The sequence below is a fragment of the Temnothorax longispinosus genome, chromosome 8, assembly GCF_030848805.1.
Source record: "Temnothorax longispinosus isolate EJ_2023e chromosome 8, Tlon_JGU_v1, whole genome shotgun sequence".
Classification (NCBI taxonomy): Eukaryota; Metazoa; Arthropoda; class Insecta; order Hymenoptera; family Formicidae; genus Temnothorax; species Temnothorax longispinosus.
In genome coordinates, this window is record NC_092365.1 from 21,201,354 (window position 1) to 21,216,786 (window position 15,433).

General features: G+C 37.9%; 2 protein-coding genes across 2 annotated transcripts; one reads left to right on the forward strand and one right to left on the reverse strand.

Annotated features, from left to right (window-relative positions):
* Positions 1-43: 43 nt before the first annotated feature.
* On the reverse strand, positions 44-6,614 carry Trpl (transient receptor potential-like). Its single transcript, XM_071785475.1, has 17 exons — positions 6,182-6,614; positions 5,661-5,877; positions 5,234-5,431; positions 4,930-5,119; positions 4,667-4,852; positions 4,376-4,566; positions 4,082-4,260; positions 3,696-3,980; positions 3,310-3,500; positions 2,866-2,948; positions 2,626-2,747; positions 2,368-2,555; positions 1,988-2,178; positions 1,654-1,853; positions 1,276-1,575; positions 1,047-1,161; positions 44-806 (listed from the first exon to the last, which is right to left on the reverse strand). Exons 1-17 carry the CDS (start codon positions 6,356-6,358, stop codon positions 289-291), a joined length of 3,531 nt encoding a protein of 1,176 aa, XP_071641576.1. The 5' UTR covers positions 6,359-6,614; the 3' UTR covers positions 44-288.
* Positions 6,615-9,037: 2,423 nt separating this feature from the next.
* On the forward strand, positions 9,038-14,932 carry LOC139817826 (uncharacterized). Its single transcript, XM_071786116.1, has 5 exons — positions 9,038-9,373; positions 10,424-10,506; positions 11,074-11,307; positions 12,084-12,227; positions 12,357-14,932. The coding sequence occupies exons 1-5, from the start codon at positions 9,145-9,147 to the stop codon at positions 12,522-12,524; spliced, it is 858 nt and encodes a 285-aa protein (XP_071642217.1). The 5' UTR covers positions 9,038-9,144; the 3' UTR covers positions 12,525-14,932.
* The last annotated feature ends 501 nt before the right edge of the window (positions 14,933-15,433 follow it).

Below are 15,433 nucleotides of genomic sequence, written 5' to 3' on the forward strand. Positions count from 1 at the left end.
CTGTATCTTTTTAAATAAAATAATTCGACGGAAATACTTTTATAATCTTCTGTAGGTGTTTTTACAAATAATTTTTCATACTGACTTTTTAGAACTTCGGGAAAAATTTAAAATAATACTTTTAAATTTTTGTCGGCACAGAATATTAAAAAATTTACTGAGTTTTTATGTCCATTTTTATTTTTTCATTTATTTCCAAAATAGCAGGTAATATAATAGCTAAATTAAAAAAAAATTGTGTTTTACACATATAACTAGAATTTCCCATATAGGGCACGTAGACAGGATTTAAAGCCATCCTCCTCTCGATGGTCTACTACGCGATGTAACATCTACGAGTTTTTCTCGGTCATCACCTTTGCCGTCCGAACTTGAGGTAACCGTTAACGAAGGAATAATCGGAAGTTTGGGACTATGTGAAGCTTTTGGCCGTGCTCTGATCGAACTGCTTCCGTCTTTGACGCTAGTTGAAAGTGCACTCATGGATACGGTAACGGATTTGCTATGACTTTCCATGGGAGAACTAGAAGAAGTTTTCGTAGCGATAGAAACGGTAGTAGTAGCGGTGGATTTTGCAGTAGTAGAAGTGGCAACAGTATTAGTAGTAGTAATGATGGGCTTGGCAGAAGTAGTAGCAGTCTTCATGACAGACGTAGTTGTTGCAGCAGTAGTTACGGCAGTCGTGCGTGTTGTACTGGTTGCGGTAATTCCGGCAACAGTCACGGACGTCGTAGGGACAAACGAAGTAGCGCTCGAAGTAGTAGTCGAGGATTGAATAGAAGTTGATTGAGCAGAAGCTGATTGTCCTGAAGAAATAGAACAGTATTAGCAATAAGTGTGTCATAAATAAAGTGATCGTAAAGTTGTATGTAATTAAATTATAATTAATATGTAATTGAATAAATATATAATTAAACATTGCTTTATTATATTTAAAAGAATAGAATTTTTTAAGTAAACTTTTTCTTCTTTTTGTGATAAATACGAATAACGTTTATATTGTAGTTTATATTTGAATAATATAAGAAAGTTAAGTGACTGAGTACCAAGATGAGTAGGCGTTTTCCTCTTGATTACTCGCGGTGGTGATGAACGAAGCGGTAACAATGGCGCAGTGGCCTTCGTCGTTTTTTCGTCAACGAAATCGACAGAGGATTTGGCCTGTATAAAAAAACATTTTTCCCGCCTTTAACAAAACTTACTCAAGGAAATCAAATTATTTTCTGTTCTTCATCATAACGCTTTTACACACGTCATTAATTATTAATTTAGCACCTGAAGAATTGGTTCAAACGGCTGGGAACCAACGCCGTTTCTAACTGGCTCCGGAGTCTTTTCTTTTTTGAGTCCTGATGTCTTAGCATCGCCATCACCCTCAACGATGTCGTGTAGCACGTGCAGTATCGTCGCCGCGGTAGTTCCTGGCAATTCAACCGGCACATCTGTCGGCAGTGGGCTTTTTTGCGTCAGACGTTTCGCTTCCTCCATGGCTCGCTTCAGACTCTGCTGATTCTGCAGCGACGCCTTGCTGCAGCTTTTGCCGATTTGAGAGCTCTTAACTGCATTTTTCACGACCTACAAAATTGAAAGAAGTTTGACAGTCAGCTACCATATCGTTTCTTTCACGGAATAATAAGTAGAGGTATTTTGTACTTGACTCCAACGATGTTCGGCCGAAGTCAAAACAGCTAATCTGGCGATTCTCTTCCATCTCTCAACGTTACTCTCGTTTTCGGGTTGTTGAAGAGTTATCTCTTCCTGAAGATCGATGTCAGTTGAATTTACAGGACCTGCTACTTGGAAATCTTTCATGAGTCTTCTCTCCCAAACCTTCATTTTCTTGCCCAGTATAGCTAATTTTAAGAGAACAGCTAATATAAGTTTTGATATAATTTTAAATCCTCGACGAGCTTAAACTTTGCTCTAAGCTTATTTCAATCGTTATTTTAAGTAAAGAAAGCGCAAATATTCGCATAGGAATGCTCACTCTTTTCCTTCTTATCGACGCCGCCGATGTCCATGCCGTTTCTATGCAGGATGTCCAGGAGTTCACATCTCCAGGACGACAAGTCGGATTTAAGCTCGTGGACATCGTCTTCGGTGACAGGTTCCATCTCATGCTCACTATGCGCGTTCACAACGTAGCGCCATATCAAAGCTCTCATGACCGCTCCGTATCTGTACAATTGACAGCAGGAAGATACGTATAACTAAGCGTCACATCATTATTATGTCACTATACTCTATCGTCTGCAGATCAACAATTAAAATATTAAAGAGTTATCATCTAAGATTAACCACGAAAATAAATTATGTTTTAAATTATTAACACATTTTTTAGCCAAGTACTTAACAAAGATATCTCACTTATGTTCGCGTGCACGTCGACGTTGACTCGAGCGTCTGCCGATACGCTTCTTCTGTAGGCCGAACAATCGGAAAAGCAATTTCGGCGGCGGGAAGATGTTGAAGGGCGGCGGAAGGGTCCCGGTGTCCTCGAAGTAACTCATCCATAACTTCGTTCTCGCAAATTTCCACTCCGTGTCGGAATGTTCCTATCGTGTCAATGCTTCTGTTGACGAGATCATTCAGATCACGAGTATCGTTCGAGTTTTGGAGCCTTACCTCAATAACGGCGTAGCTGTTGCTCATCATGGCTATCAGTAGATTTAGCAGGACAATCACGTTGATCACGGAATACGAGCCGAACATCAACAAGCCCCAGAATCGAGTGTACGACTTGATTCCTGAAAATAACAACGTTGGGGGTCTAGAAAATAATAACGTTGGTTTCGTCGATGATTAGACATCAGTTTTAACACAAAAAGGATTTTTTTTATATTTAAATTACATACGTGGACGTACCAGTGAGTTCGAAGCTTTCGATGCCGATCATACCGAAACTGGCCCAGAAAAGACTCTGACACGATTCGAATAGATTGCTGAATCTGAAAAAATTTTACGCGAAATGTAATCGAAATGTTTGCAAACGATTTTGTATCACGTTGAAAAAGTAAATGAATAAATAAATGAAAATTTTTATTATGTATTAAATAATATATGTTTCAGGAATTACATTCAATCTTCCAAAATAATTTTCTTTAAAAATACAAAGTCATGTATTTATTATATAGGTGTAGCCCTAATAAATAATTCATTAGATTATTCAATATTACAGATTTGGAAGGGGATGCCCAATCTGTTATTTTTTTCATGATTATTAGAAGACATATCCGCGTCGGAAATGCGGCCTGAAAGGAAAGACATGTCGTTCATCCTGCCGTCTGGCAATTCGATTATTCTATTCACCTTCTCCATCTTAAGCAGGCGTCACTACCGGCGTCCCAAGAGGGATCCGACATTCCGCTGTAACATTTCTGCCTCTCCAATTCCGCAAAATACCACAACAACTGGTTTAAGCCGCAGGCGAAGGCGAATAACACTAAGGTGTAAATGAAAAAGAATTTCACAATGTCGATTACCATTCTGCCCAACGATATCTAAAACAAAAATCGCAAATTCTATAAAATCAAAATCATATCGCGATCAAGAAAACTATTAATATTATAACACACTTTCATGTATATTAAAGTAATATCAGGAAATACTGTTAAATACAGAAGAATTCTTAAAGAAGTCTTAAATAGGAATTCTTAATATATAATCTAGCAAAATATCTATGACAAACGTGATACCTGAAGCGGTCCCAAATGCGGATTGATGCTGAAAAGATGAACAAGCTTTAAAGCACTGAAGACATTCGCGGCCGCAAAGAGACCCTCCGCAATCAGCTGCGGATCGAAGTCGCCCCAATTCTCCCTCGGTATTAACGCGGCTAATGGATCTGTCCGTATCTCGGCGCGCTGCTGAAGGTAAGCCGCCAGCCTGAGAACCCCGGTCGCGAAATAGAGCGTGTTTCTAGTGAAGTCGATAAAGTTCCACATATCCCGTAAGTAACTCCTCAGACCGTCCACGTAAGCCTGATAGCATGCGTCACGGCTTACAATTAGACAAATATAGAAGACGCATTCATACTTGTTTATTTACTACGGAGGAAAATTAGACTCGTTTATCTGCGCACCTCTCTCGTTTCTTCCCATATAAATCCAAGAACGTATAGCACGACGATACCCTCCAGAGGGGTAGGTACCGCGCCTCTCTGTCGAGCCAAATAAGCCGCGAGGTTTCTCTTCATTTCCTGAGTACCCAGGAGCCTAACGATCTCCACTTCAGCACGCTGTGATACCAGCATGAGTACAACTATAGACATGTGGTTAGCCGTTGATTAAATAATAATGCTAATTTCATTATTTTGAGTCGGCTTGTCTCCTTCGTAATCAGCATACATATATCAATGCTAAAATGTACAACTTACATAAGAAAAATAAATAGGATGACGCATGAACCAAGAATTTCATGAAGGGTCTTCGCATAAGTCGCCCTGTTTTTGACTCCGGCATCAGATAGTACATGATACAATAGAATGGAAATAGAACCGCGGTCTTTGCAAGAATGCCGACTCTCTGCATAGTTGACATTCTTCGAAATCCGGGGACCCCTTCGTACCTTCGAATCGGATGAGATATTCAAAAGTGTTTTTAAATTCTTTACGAATAATGTATTGTACGAACTTTTGTATTTAAATAATAGATTCTTTGGGGTTTACCAGATTGCTGCCAAGAGCTGCTGAACGTGAGAATGTGAGACGAATCTTTTTTGCTTATATTCTATAGCTTGCTCCAGTCGAGCTAATTGTTTGTTAAGTTCGGCATTCTCTTCTTCGGGATCGTAATTTAGGATAGTGTCTAATTCCGTGGTAGTTCGAACGTGTTGCAACAAATCGACAGCGAATCTATTCGGAACCCGATTATAATTATTGAACAAACATACAATATTACACAATTGTATCGTGCGAAATAAAAAACTTACTTTTCTACTTGTCGCCGTAGTTTCAAGTACTCGGCTCTACTTTCCGGTTCCGATACAGCCAGTTGCCGAAGTTCCCAGCTTAATTGGAAAGCCGTCATCAAAGGGTCCGTCGAGCTCAGGGCTATTAAACTTGGACTCGCCAAAGCCTTATATTCGGAGATTCTAGTGGACGACAGTCTTAATGGATCGCCTAAATAATAATTCGATTATGCCATGGTACGTATTATCTTTTATATCTTTGACAATTTATACATATATTTTGTAAAGCCTGTAGAAAAATAAAGTTCATCAGAGTATCTCTCACCGATGGTTGCCTGAAGACAATCGTCACAGCCACACCTCACGTCGTGCGGCATCGGCAAGGTAGCTCCTCTATCCAGTAGAAGCTTCAGGATTTCGTAATTATTACGCTGCGCCGCGAGCACCAAGGGTGTCATGTCCATCGAATATCTAGCTGATGCCGGATCAACCTTCTGCCAGCTGTGTATGATCTGCTTTTCGGCTGCAATCAAGGTGCGAGGAACGTGAAGGACAGGTAATAGCTCAACAGCAGTGCTAAGAATCGATCTATTAAAATTAATAATACGATCTATTAAAATTAACAAATCTTCTGAATTCTTCTAAAGCAATTTTATTTTCAGTAAAATTGTTTATTTACATAATTACGTTATTACAATTGCGACAATCGAGACGTTATACGCGACTTTTCGAAAACGTCAATTTCAACTTACAATCCTCGGTCATTTGGCTCGTAAGAAGTTCCTCGTGTTCCAGCAGCAACTCTACCGCCTCTACGAATTCTTGATCGATGGCATGGAGCAAGGCATCCTTAGTTTCGACTCCCATAACGACGAGCAGCTCGACCATTTCTAAGTTTTCCGCCTCTATAGCCAGCGTAAGGGCACTGCGACCCAGACTATCTACGCAATTCGTGTCCAGCTGTTTTCCCTAAAACGTTCGAGTACATTCGTCTCGGCGTGTTTCAATCTTACGAAACTGCTGCTATAACTTTTATTCGCGAACTATTTCCAGGATTTCGTCGCGGATACGCATTAAACAACAATTTTTTAATTTTACGAAATAAGATTTAAATTTTTAATTTCAGCAAATTCGATTAATTTCAAAATAAGGTTGTCTTTTATATTAAAATGTAGACATTTTTTTTCCTCAAGAAATCGGGGAGCCTAATTACTTGCTCAAAGATCATTTTGTTCTCGCGTTGATTTCCTATGTATTAAGAGTCAATATTTACCTTGCCCTTGTTTGCAAGCTGCAGAAGCCTCTTCACGTTCGGCAAATCACCTCTCTCTACGGCCAATAGGTACTTCTTTTCTTCGAGATTGAGCGGACGTGGGAGGTGAAGCACATAATCGCTCGTGTCCCCCTGAGCCGTGGCTTCCGTGTCTTTATCGTTTCTCGCGTCGCTCATCTTGAAGCGTCTTTAGCTCACTTTCTTACCCCGACAACAATTAGCTTCAATTTCACTTAAACCACTCACATCCCAAGGACGACTATCGAAATCATTTCTTCTTTTCATTCGGCACGTCGACGGAGCATCGCGAAGCTCCTTAGCTTCGTAAAAGACAACGACGGTCTCTCAAAGAGAAGAGGATTCCGCGAAGAAGAAGAAATGCCGCGACATTCGCGGTTAAAATGTTGTTTTGCTTTTGCGCGAGCCTCCGTAACACCTGTTATATAGAGGATGATGAAAATCGAATTACGCGTATTAATGTAGACCCTGTTTGTCGCGGCGGCGGGCGGCGCAGATGACGACGGGGAGCAGTAAAGATTATTCTACACAGAAGTCGTAGTCGTGAGTTGTAAGAAATTGACCAATCCCATTCGAAGTTGAGGAGAATATTCAATCTGTGATTGGTCAATTTCTTACAACTCACGACTACGACTTCTATGTAGAATAACCATAACGCCGCGGCCATTATTTGTGATAGTACACCTGTGTCTGTTGACTAATTTGCTTACCGATATCTCGTTAGTCGTCCAACGGATTGCACTTGGAATGAGAGCGCGTTCGCCAGAAACGAGGGAATGCCGGCGCGAAAGCGAGTAAACCACGAACGCGGTGGTTCGCGAGGGCTAAGCCGGATAATTCCCTATTGCCTTACACATTACATAATTCCGACGGTAGAATATTCGATACATCAACAACAACAAACCCAATAACAACCCTATTATGCGATCGATATAATTTCGCAGGCTACTACACCAAAAATATCGAGTATCCTCTTTGACCGTAATTTCTTTCGATCGATTTAGAGAGTTTCTTTTTAGCGTTAAGAAAATTTGTGTTTATTTATTGTACCATTATAATTTTTAACATTGCGAAACCATTTATATTTCTAAGCGACAATTTAATATTTGCATCCTCGTAATTATCTAAAGAATATGACTTTCTCATCTGTCTTCTTCTCTCTTATTTTCAATCGTTAATTAAAGAGAAAGAATTAAAGAAACTTGAAGATTGTAGGTTTCCCAACATTTTTTAACTGATGAAGAGAAATTGATCGTGTAGAACAAAGAGAACATAATTTTAATTTATTTAAATTGATATAAGCCGCTCAACGTGACATTAATGTGGAAATCAGATGCAGCTGTTAAAATCTGCGGTGTTTCATGTCGACGCGACGGTAAAATTGCACGGGTGAGAAATTACGGAGAATGCAACGGAAATGTGTGAACATTTTAATCGCTACAGGTACGACATACATTCAGTGGTCAGTGCCAGGGAAACATTTGAATTGCGAAGCAAATTGCGATGCTGAGAAACAGTTGTAATCAATTAATATGGGACGCTTAACGATCCCGCACGATAGATACGCAGAGCGGATTAATAATCCTAGTTATGCGACAGAGAGATTCATTATGAATCTGGAATTAAAATGTCCTTTCGTAGCTTATCGGATTTTCCGCGGCGGCGAAAGATGAAAATGAGACGAGGAAAGTCGAGAGTTGCATCTCACGGCGGGACGGACGTTTCGGAGAGAAAGAGTAGAAAAGAGATGGTAATTGTGTTTGCCTGGCGGCTTCGGTTGTGCCCGATATTTGTTCGATGGCTCAATGCGAAGGCTCTGGGGTGTTCAGTGGTTATGAGTCATTCACGTCCTTCGGTCACGTTCTTTGCGTTTCTCATCCGTTCATCCCCTTGTCGCGGCGTTTTCTACGTTTTCGGCGTTTCAGAAATCGTTTTAACAGAAAAGGAATGGCAATCACTTTAGCAGAAGTAATTTGTACATACTTTTAGGGATTGTATAAAACTTTTTTTTCGATGAATTAATTTTTAAAGTAAAAAAATCTACTGATAAATTATATAATAATTAAGTCAGTAAATTATAAGTTTGAAAATGTATTTATAAGTTGCAGTTCGAATCATTATCATAGAGTATTCATATCATAGAGTAAAATCGCGTCAAGAAATTATTAAGAATTAGAAGTGTATACGTATTAGCAAATCAAGAGTTAATTACGCTAATTATGCTTTGCGAGTCAAGGATGTATTAATAAATTGTAAGAATTATAACGATTGCAATTAATAGTGCGCTAATAAATCAAATTAGACAAATTAAAATTACGCTAATAATTTACAAATCAAGAATTGATAAATTAAGATCCGAAACATATATATTAGTGACCAAAGACGAGAGCAAGATATATAGACCGCTCGCAATTTTGTTCTTGCTCACACCGCGAATAATAGTTGCTTTCCATTTACATCAAAACTCAGATAATTCTCACTTGTGACGTCATAACTCAGTTAAATGCACGTTCTTGTTGCATGCTGACAAGTGAGATTCAACTGAGTTTTTCACAATCGAGACCATGTGCTTTAATGAATCTAATAGACTCGAACATTAAAAGTGAGGCTATGGACCTGTATTATTATGCGATAGCTTTGTCACCAAAATAAGCAGGTAAATACAAAATGACATATCTTACCTGAGTACAAAGTACTCACATAACTGAGTGACTCAGATCACTTGAGTGTAAGTGGAAAGCAACTAATAAGCGCGGCGGGTGAAAGTACCGACGACAAAGTAAGAAAACGCATCTTTTTTTTTCTCATTCTTCCGCGCCGTCATCTTCCGTCCGGAAGAGAAAAGTCCTTTCAGCCACTGGCAGGAAAAATAGACGTTCGCCTGACTGGCGGCGGCGAGGAAAAACGAGCGATGCCAGCGCAATAAATCGGAGCCACGATTGCAGATGATCCTCAGTGCCTTAATCTTGTTCTTCGCATTCCGAACATATACCTCTTATTCTGCGCGGAGCGGTATTAAAATGACGTCAAACATTGGCGAATTGAGGCTACTATGGTTGTTGTTGATCCTGACGGTTATTCTTGATGGCTCGCTGGCGATGAGAAAGGTCAGCAGGGCTCCAGTTGGTTTTCGGTATTCCAAGGATTTGAACGCGGAAGCTACAGGTCATGGAGGTGCGTGTTACAACTGTCGTTTTGCTTGTAAAATATGAAACGGCAAAGAAATTAAACTAAACGAGATTAAAAGGACAAATCACCGCTCGATAAAAGCAAAGCTAACTACGAAGGTCAAACGGCCAATTCCCGGGCAACTATAAAACGTGTGGGTTTAAATGTAAAAAAAATAATTCATTATCTTTTATAATTGCTCGGAAATTGGCCGGAAATTGGTTTGATTTTCGCAGTTAAACGAGATTATTTAATAAATAAAATATTTATTTCAATATTTGCTTCACAAAGAAATCAAAAATTGTAATATTGCTGCAAAAATTACATATATTTTTGCAGGATTATCGATATTTTTGCATACGTGCCGTGTTCTCTTTCACGGTAAATGAAATAACCGTTTTTGACATTGACGAGTGGAAATTCAATCGTGAAAGCGAAGCTTACGGTGGATTATGCGGATTTGTCGCCGATCGTGTTAATTTGTATGTGTCAGAGAATTAGAAGTGCATTCGAATCTCGTACTATTTTAAACGTGCGTACATTTGCTGCATTTAATTTTTAACAATAGATTTACGTATATTTTATTTTCTTGTACCATTACAATTCTAATGATTTTGTTATTTAATTTTTGCGTGGTTTCCGGAATATACATATATCACATACATGTAACATATATAACGTGAATTAATTTATTGAACAAGGTACAATATTCAAGATATTTAAGAATATTATCGACAGTAAAGTTCTTGTCGTACACCACCACTTTTCCATTAATTAAAAGAAGCGAGCAGTTAATTTTATTTCCGATATTCTCTCTCGTCCACCTCGCAAGTTAATAGTTATAATATTTGCAAGTATAAATGCAACGACCTTGAATCGTGCGCGAGAAATGAAAAGGGCTCAATGGAGACTTCGTTTCTCTGAGGTATAGATGCGGTCTGCTTTCTAACGCGCGAATCGAGAGGTTCGTTAAATGAAAAAGAGAAAAAAAGAGTGGGCCTCCCACCAACGATAAAGCCCCGGTAGTTTTATTTACATTTTATTTTATTCGAACAGGCGGCGACAGACATCGCGAAGAGGGCACCGGCTCGAAGCACGATGAGGACCACCACGACACGCACGGCCATAAGAACGATAAGGTACAAACGCTTCGTTCCTGGCTGCCATTGACGTCCAAGCTGTTGTCATTCACGTCATCCGTTGACGACTTCTTCCCTCTTTTATCGCTTGTAATATAAGCGCCCACGGTGCTCACGTTCCCTTCTCGCTCGCTACCGCAAGAATATATATTACATAGTTTTTTCTCCTTTATACGAATATTGTACCCGAGGAACGAGACACAGGGGCCTCGACCTAAAAAAGCATTCGCCGCGCGACTATAAAATATTTTACCCCTTTGGATCGAATTTCTCCCGATATCCTTTCTGCGAATTTGTCACACTGTAGGGAAAGCGAGCACTGATTTCATTCCTCAATGCCGGAATTGATATTCTAACAATGTCGCAAATCCGACGTCGGCGCTTTTTAATGAAATTTCAGCCGACAAATCCGATAATATGTTTTTCACAAGATATATCTCTCTTCTTTATTGTCTCGTTACTATCATGTCAATTCTTTTAACGGCAATAAACTATAATAATATTGATTTATATAACAAACGCTTTTTTAACTTCTCAATAACTTCTTAATAATTTTGATTGAGAAAGGGTTACAAGACTTTCCACGAATTCGAGAAGAACGACAAAGGACACCACGATAAGGAGAAGCACAAGCAGGAGTATGACGAGGAAGAGGGTGAGGAAAAGAAGAACCATGAAGAAGCTGGCCATTATGGTGAGAATCATCACGGTGAGGAGGGTGAGAAGAACGCGAAGTTTGGCGAAGAAGGAAAGCATCAAAAAGGATACAGTACGAAAGGAGAACACAGCGTCTTCAAGAAGGTATGACTTGTGTAATGTGTATCTTCTTGTTGCTCAACACGTATCGCACATGCTCAAAATCAATTTGTTTCGTTAATATCCACTATAATTTAGAAAACACATTGATTACGATTTCTTTGTAATACTAAAAATATAATAGTATATTCAAATGGCCGCCGCGGATTAAAATTCAGTATGAAGAATAGGGCAAGGAAAGCCTTAACAGGATGTTCGTGTTTTATTATTTTTAATAGACAAATATTATATTCCAACCAATGATTGAAATAATATTTGTCTATTAAAAATAATAAAACACGAACATTTTGTTAGGCTTTCCTTGCCCTATTCTTCATACATAATAGTATATATAAAAATAAAAATGATAATAACCACACTACACTAATGCTCGATCATTGGCCTTTTTCTTTTTAATAATTATAATAGTATATATTTATATAGATATTAAAGCTTTTCCTAAGATTACAAGATCAAAGACTTCGTTATTCGACATAACTGTCCGGGCTTCTATGTAATGATCGATCTCTTGTCTGTATTTAACATTCTAATACTTATTAACTAAATTATATGTGTTAATAGTCCATCAATACAATTAGTAATTTTTCCATCAAGAATTATAGTAACATTATACATAATTTTTATTGTAGAAATAAATTTTATTAGATATGTATCTATTTGTAGAATAAAAAATATATTATTGTAACTACTATAATAAACATTTTAATGTAAGCAAAATTTTATTTGTTATATTTCTGAATTAACATATAAATTGCTTCCAGGATGAATACGAGAAGAAACACGATTTTTATGACGAATACCACGAGGATGGAGGAAGCGAGAAGCACGGTGGTTGGCATGAGGAACACGAGGGCAAGAAGGGTGGCCATGAAAAGAAAGGATCTTTGCATTCGGGACATCACGAGGTCATTATTCATTAAAATCATGATAAAATATCATAAAATTATTATTATTTTTGCCACTGAAACACTTATAACGCTATTACACGTTAATTCGGCCATCAAGTCAAAACTGCGATTTTCTTCTTGTTTTAGGGTCATCACGGTGCGGAAAAGAAACACGAGGGAGGTCACCATCATCACGAGAAGAAGGGTCACAAATCGGCAGAGGGGCACGACAGTCATCACGAGCACGACGAGAAACACGGTCATAAAGAAGGACAGACGTCAGGACATAAATGGTCAAAATCAAATCATCATTGACGAGACGCGACAAAATTTACTTTTACATAATCGTCGAATGTGTTTTACTTACGTCCGTTTTGTCGAGAATTTCGCGGATAGATCGATGCTAATGTATTTGGAGCAGTATCGAGTGTCGTGTATCGTGTGCATCGAGTTTATTGGGAAGACTTATGATGACAACGATAATTTTATTCTTGTCGTCAAATGAGTGGCGTACAAATTTGCTGCTAGATTTTTACAAATGTTTATATAAGTTTTAATATATACATACATACATATATCAATATATTTAAATATAATGTGTAAAAATATAATATAATCGTATAATAAATAACGTCTGTCTAAGGCAAGAGAATACAATTTCTCGAACAAACCTCGAACGTCATGCTGTCACTTCTTTTATCCACGCTGATCGCTGAGAAAAGTGAAAATCTTAGTAAAACTGGTCGCGCTTCGATGCACGTTGCATTGAGCGAGCAATGCTCGTACAGTCTAATGCAGATGTATGGTATCGAAATAACCTTGCGAAGTTAAAATTCCCATTTTATTTTAGTACGCTTTTATAATTAAAATAACGTGATTTTATTTCTAATTGCCATCATATCTACGCTTTCTGGATGTGTAACAGTATTTAATAACTCTCAAATAGATTGCTATATTGCCTAACCCTCCAGTCATAATTTAGTGGGTTAATAAACTCTTGCAAAATCCACTTTGATCTTTCGAACCTCTTTCTCTCTCTCTCTGAGTAAGTGAGAGAGAGAGAAAGAGAGAGAGAGAGAGAGAGAGAGGGGGAAGGAGTGAGGGAGAAAGGGAGAGAGAGAGATTGAAATAGATGGATATTCAAATAAGAATAATTAATCTGAAGTTAATTATATAGTAACAATTAAGTAAAGTAAAAGTTAACAAGTGAAAATTGACCACAGATTTTAACATGCTAGATTTTGCAGTTTATACAAAATAATAGTTTTATGTAAAAATCTTTAGAATAGAATACAAATTTTATAATATCGCGCTTTCATAAAGTAATAATGTAATAATTAAGCGCGTAATATTTCAGCGTTGAAAAATTCACATTATTATGAACGTATATGTGTCGTTTTCGTTGCACCATTATGAATCTTCACTCTGCATATGTGTGTTATTGGTTCGTATTATCTTCGTTTCCATTATCTAGAGTTTCCGTAATTAATGTAAGCGATATATTGATACAATCATCGGAACGTATATAATCCCGCTATAACGTAGGCATATTACCAAGAGGATTGATTGAAACGTAATTGTGCCCTATTTTCTGGTGAATTTACCCGACTATCAAACTTACATTGGCAATCGATTATCGTATGTACAGTTGATCTGCCGATATCACACGCAGTGATTGGTTTAACGCTTATCCTTAATGCTTACGCAAATTTATTTAGGTGTTGCTGATGGGTGCAATTGTTCCTCAAGTTGATTCCATGATCGATTCCATGATCAAGCATTGAACAAAGAAATAGCATTTGCAAAAATGATATTGCAAAACTAAATAATAATTTTTAAAAACTTTTAATTACTTTTTTATATTATTGTTGTTTGTAATATATCTACATTACTCCTAAAATTTTTACTCGTTATTAAGACAGAAAAATTTCTAACCCTAGGTGGATACATATGTGTACGCTTGCATGCAGCTGAAGGGGGTTAAAATAAAATAAAAGTACATGCGGAAGCTTTGTACAAACAGAGGGGAAAGAAAACGACTGCGAAAAGGCTATAAGACTAAAAGGAATAAACCCATTACGTTTGTTATTTCTATTATTGCATCGCCAGGGAATTTTCGGGGAGTCTTCAATTTGAGCGAGATCAGGAAGATAAGGGAAGCGTTTCATACGGGGCGCGGCGTTTCTGCCTTTCCCCAAGTCCCCCGCGTCCGATTTTTACGATGTCGCGCGTTGAATTTCACACGGGAATAAGAAAGACCGTTGCGTATAACGAGGTCAGTAAGCACCCGTCGGCGTCGTCGCGTATACTGCCGCCGCGCCGGGAGGATGGGTCCGCGGAGATTGCACCGTGGGATTGTTAAAGATGACTATGCCGGCGTAGGGTCCATTGTCAGAAAACTGTCAGAATCGTCTTCATGCGTCTGACGTCCATGAATTCCGTTCGTTCCCTGCGGCAAGCCAGCGAGACGAAATAACTGTGATTTCGTAGTCATATTCATCGGATTTCTGTGATTCTACGGTATCTCAGATCTTGCAGATTATCTTTCGTTTATAGATTCCTCGACCAATTAAAAACTGATATTTTTTGGATGTATTAATCGTCATTTCTTGCAAGTTTTCAATTTTTAATATTAAAAATTGTTTTTTATTCACGGAGTTTGTTAAAATATTACTTTAAATTAAATTAGAAATAAAGTTCCTATTTGATTATAATTTTTTTTCTTAACGACTTTCTAGCTTTTATTTCTAATCTCTTAATTGATTTAAAAAATATTTTCATTATTTTTCTTAAGGAAAGTCAAGGAATTTATAGAACATAAATACAATGGTATATTCGAATGGTTTGACGCCAATTATATTAATTGGCGATTGTATCACTTTACACAAACCAAAATATTATATTTATCATGACAATAATCATTTAATATCGTTTAATCGTTTAATCAAGGATAAACTTTCTTCTAATATTTTGAAATATCATTGCAGGCGTCTTTCCGAATCGAATTTATCAAAGTTTCGAAATGCTTCTACCTTGGTAACGACCACTTGCATAACAAATTCTTTTTAATTACGTCTATAATTAAAACGCAATCTGGGGTTGCCGAACGTTGACGCGGCGCACAAGCAACTATAACTGCCCCATTTAAGCTTGAATGCACGCAGAAATTCGACGTAACATCGCGTGAAAAGTCGCGCGCCAGTCGTGAAACTTCTTTTCACTTC

What these genes read in the sequence shown, in the direction of transcription:
- Trpl (XM_071785475.1), bottom strand. Translation starts at nt 6,358, where the DNA reads ATGAGCGACGCGAGAAACGATAAAGACACGGAAGCCACGGCTCAGGGG. An exon ending in CGAAAGCTTCGAACTCACTG is followed by an intron (nt 2,748 to 2,865) that starts GTACGTCCACGT and finishes TGTTATTTTCAG; the next exon opens with GAATCAAGTCGTACACTCGA. An exon ending in CGACGTGCACGCGAACATAA is followed by an intron (nt 2,179 to 2,367) that starts GTGAGATATCTT and finishes TCAATTGTACAG; the next exon opens with ATACGGAGCGGTCATGAGAG.
- LOC139817826 (XM_071786116.1), top strand. Translation starts at nt 9,145, where the DNA reads ATGATCCTCAGTGCCTTAATCTTGTTCTTCGCATTCCGAACATATACC. An exon ending in AACACAGCGTCTTCAAGAAG is followed by an intron (nt 11,308 to 12,083) that starts GTATGACTTGTG and finishes AATTGCTTCCAG; the next exon opens with GATGAATACGAGAAGAAACA. An exon ending in TGCATTCGGGACATCACGAG is followed by an intron (nt 12,228 to 12,356) that starts GTCATTATTCAT and finishes TTCTTGTTTTAG; the next exon opens with GGTCATCACGGTGCGGAAAA.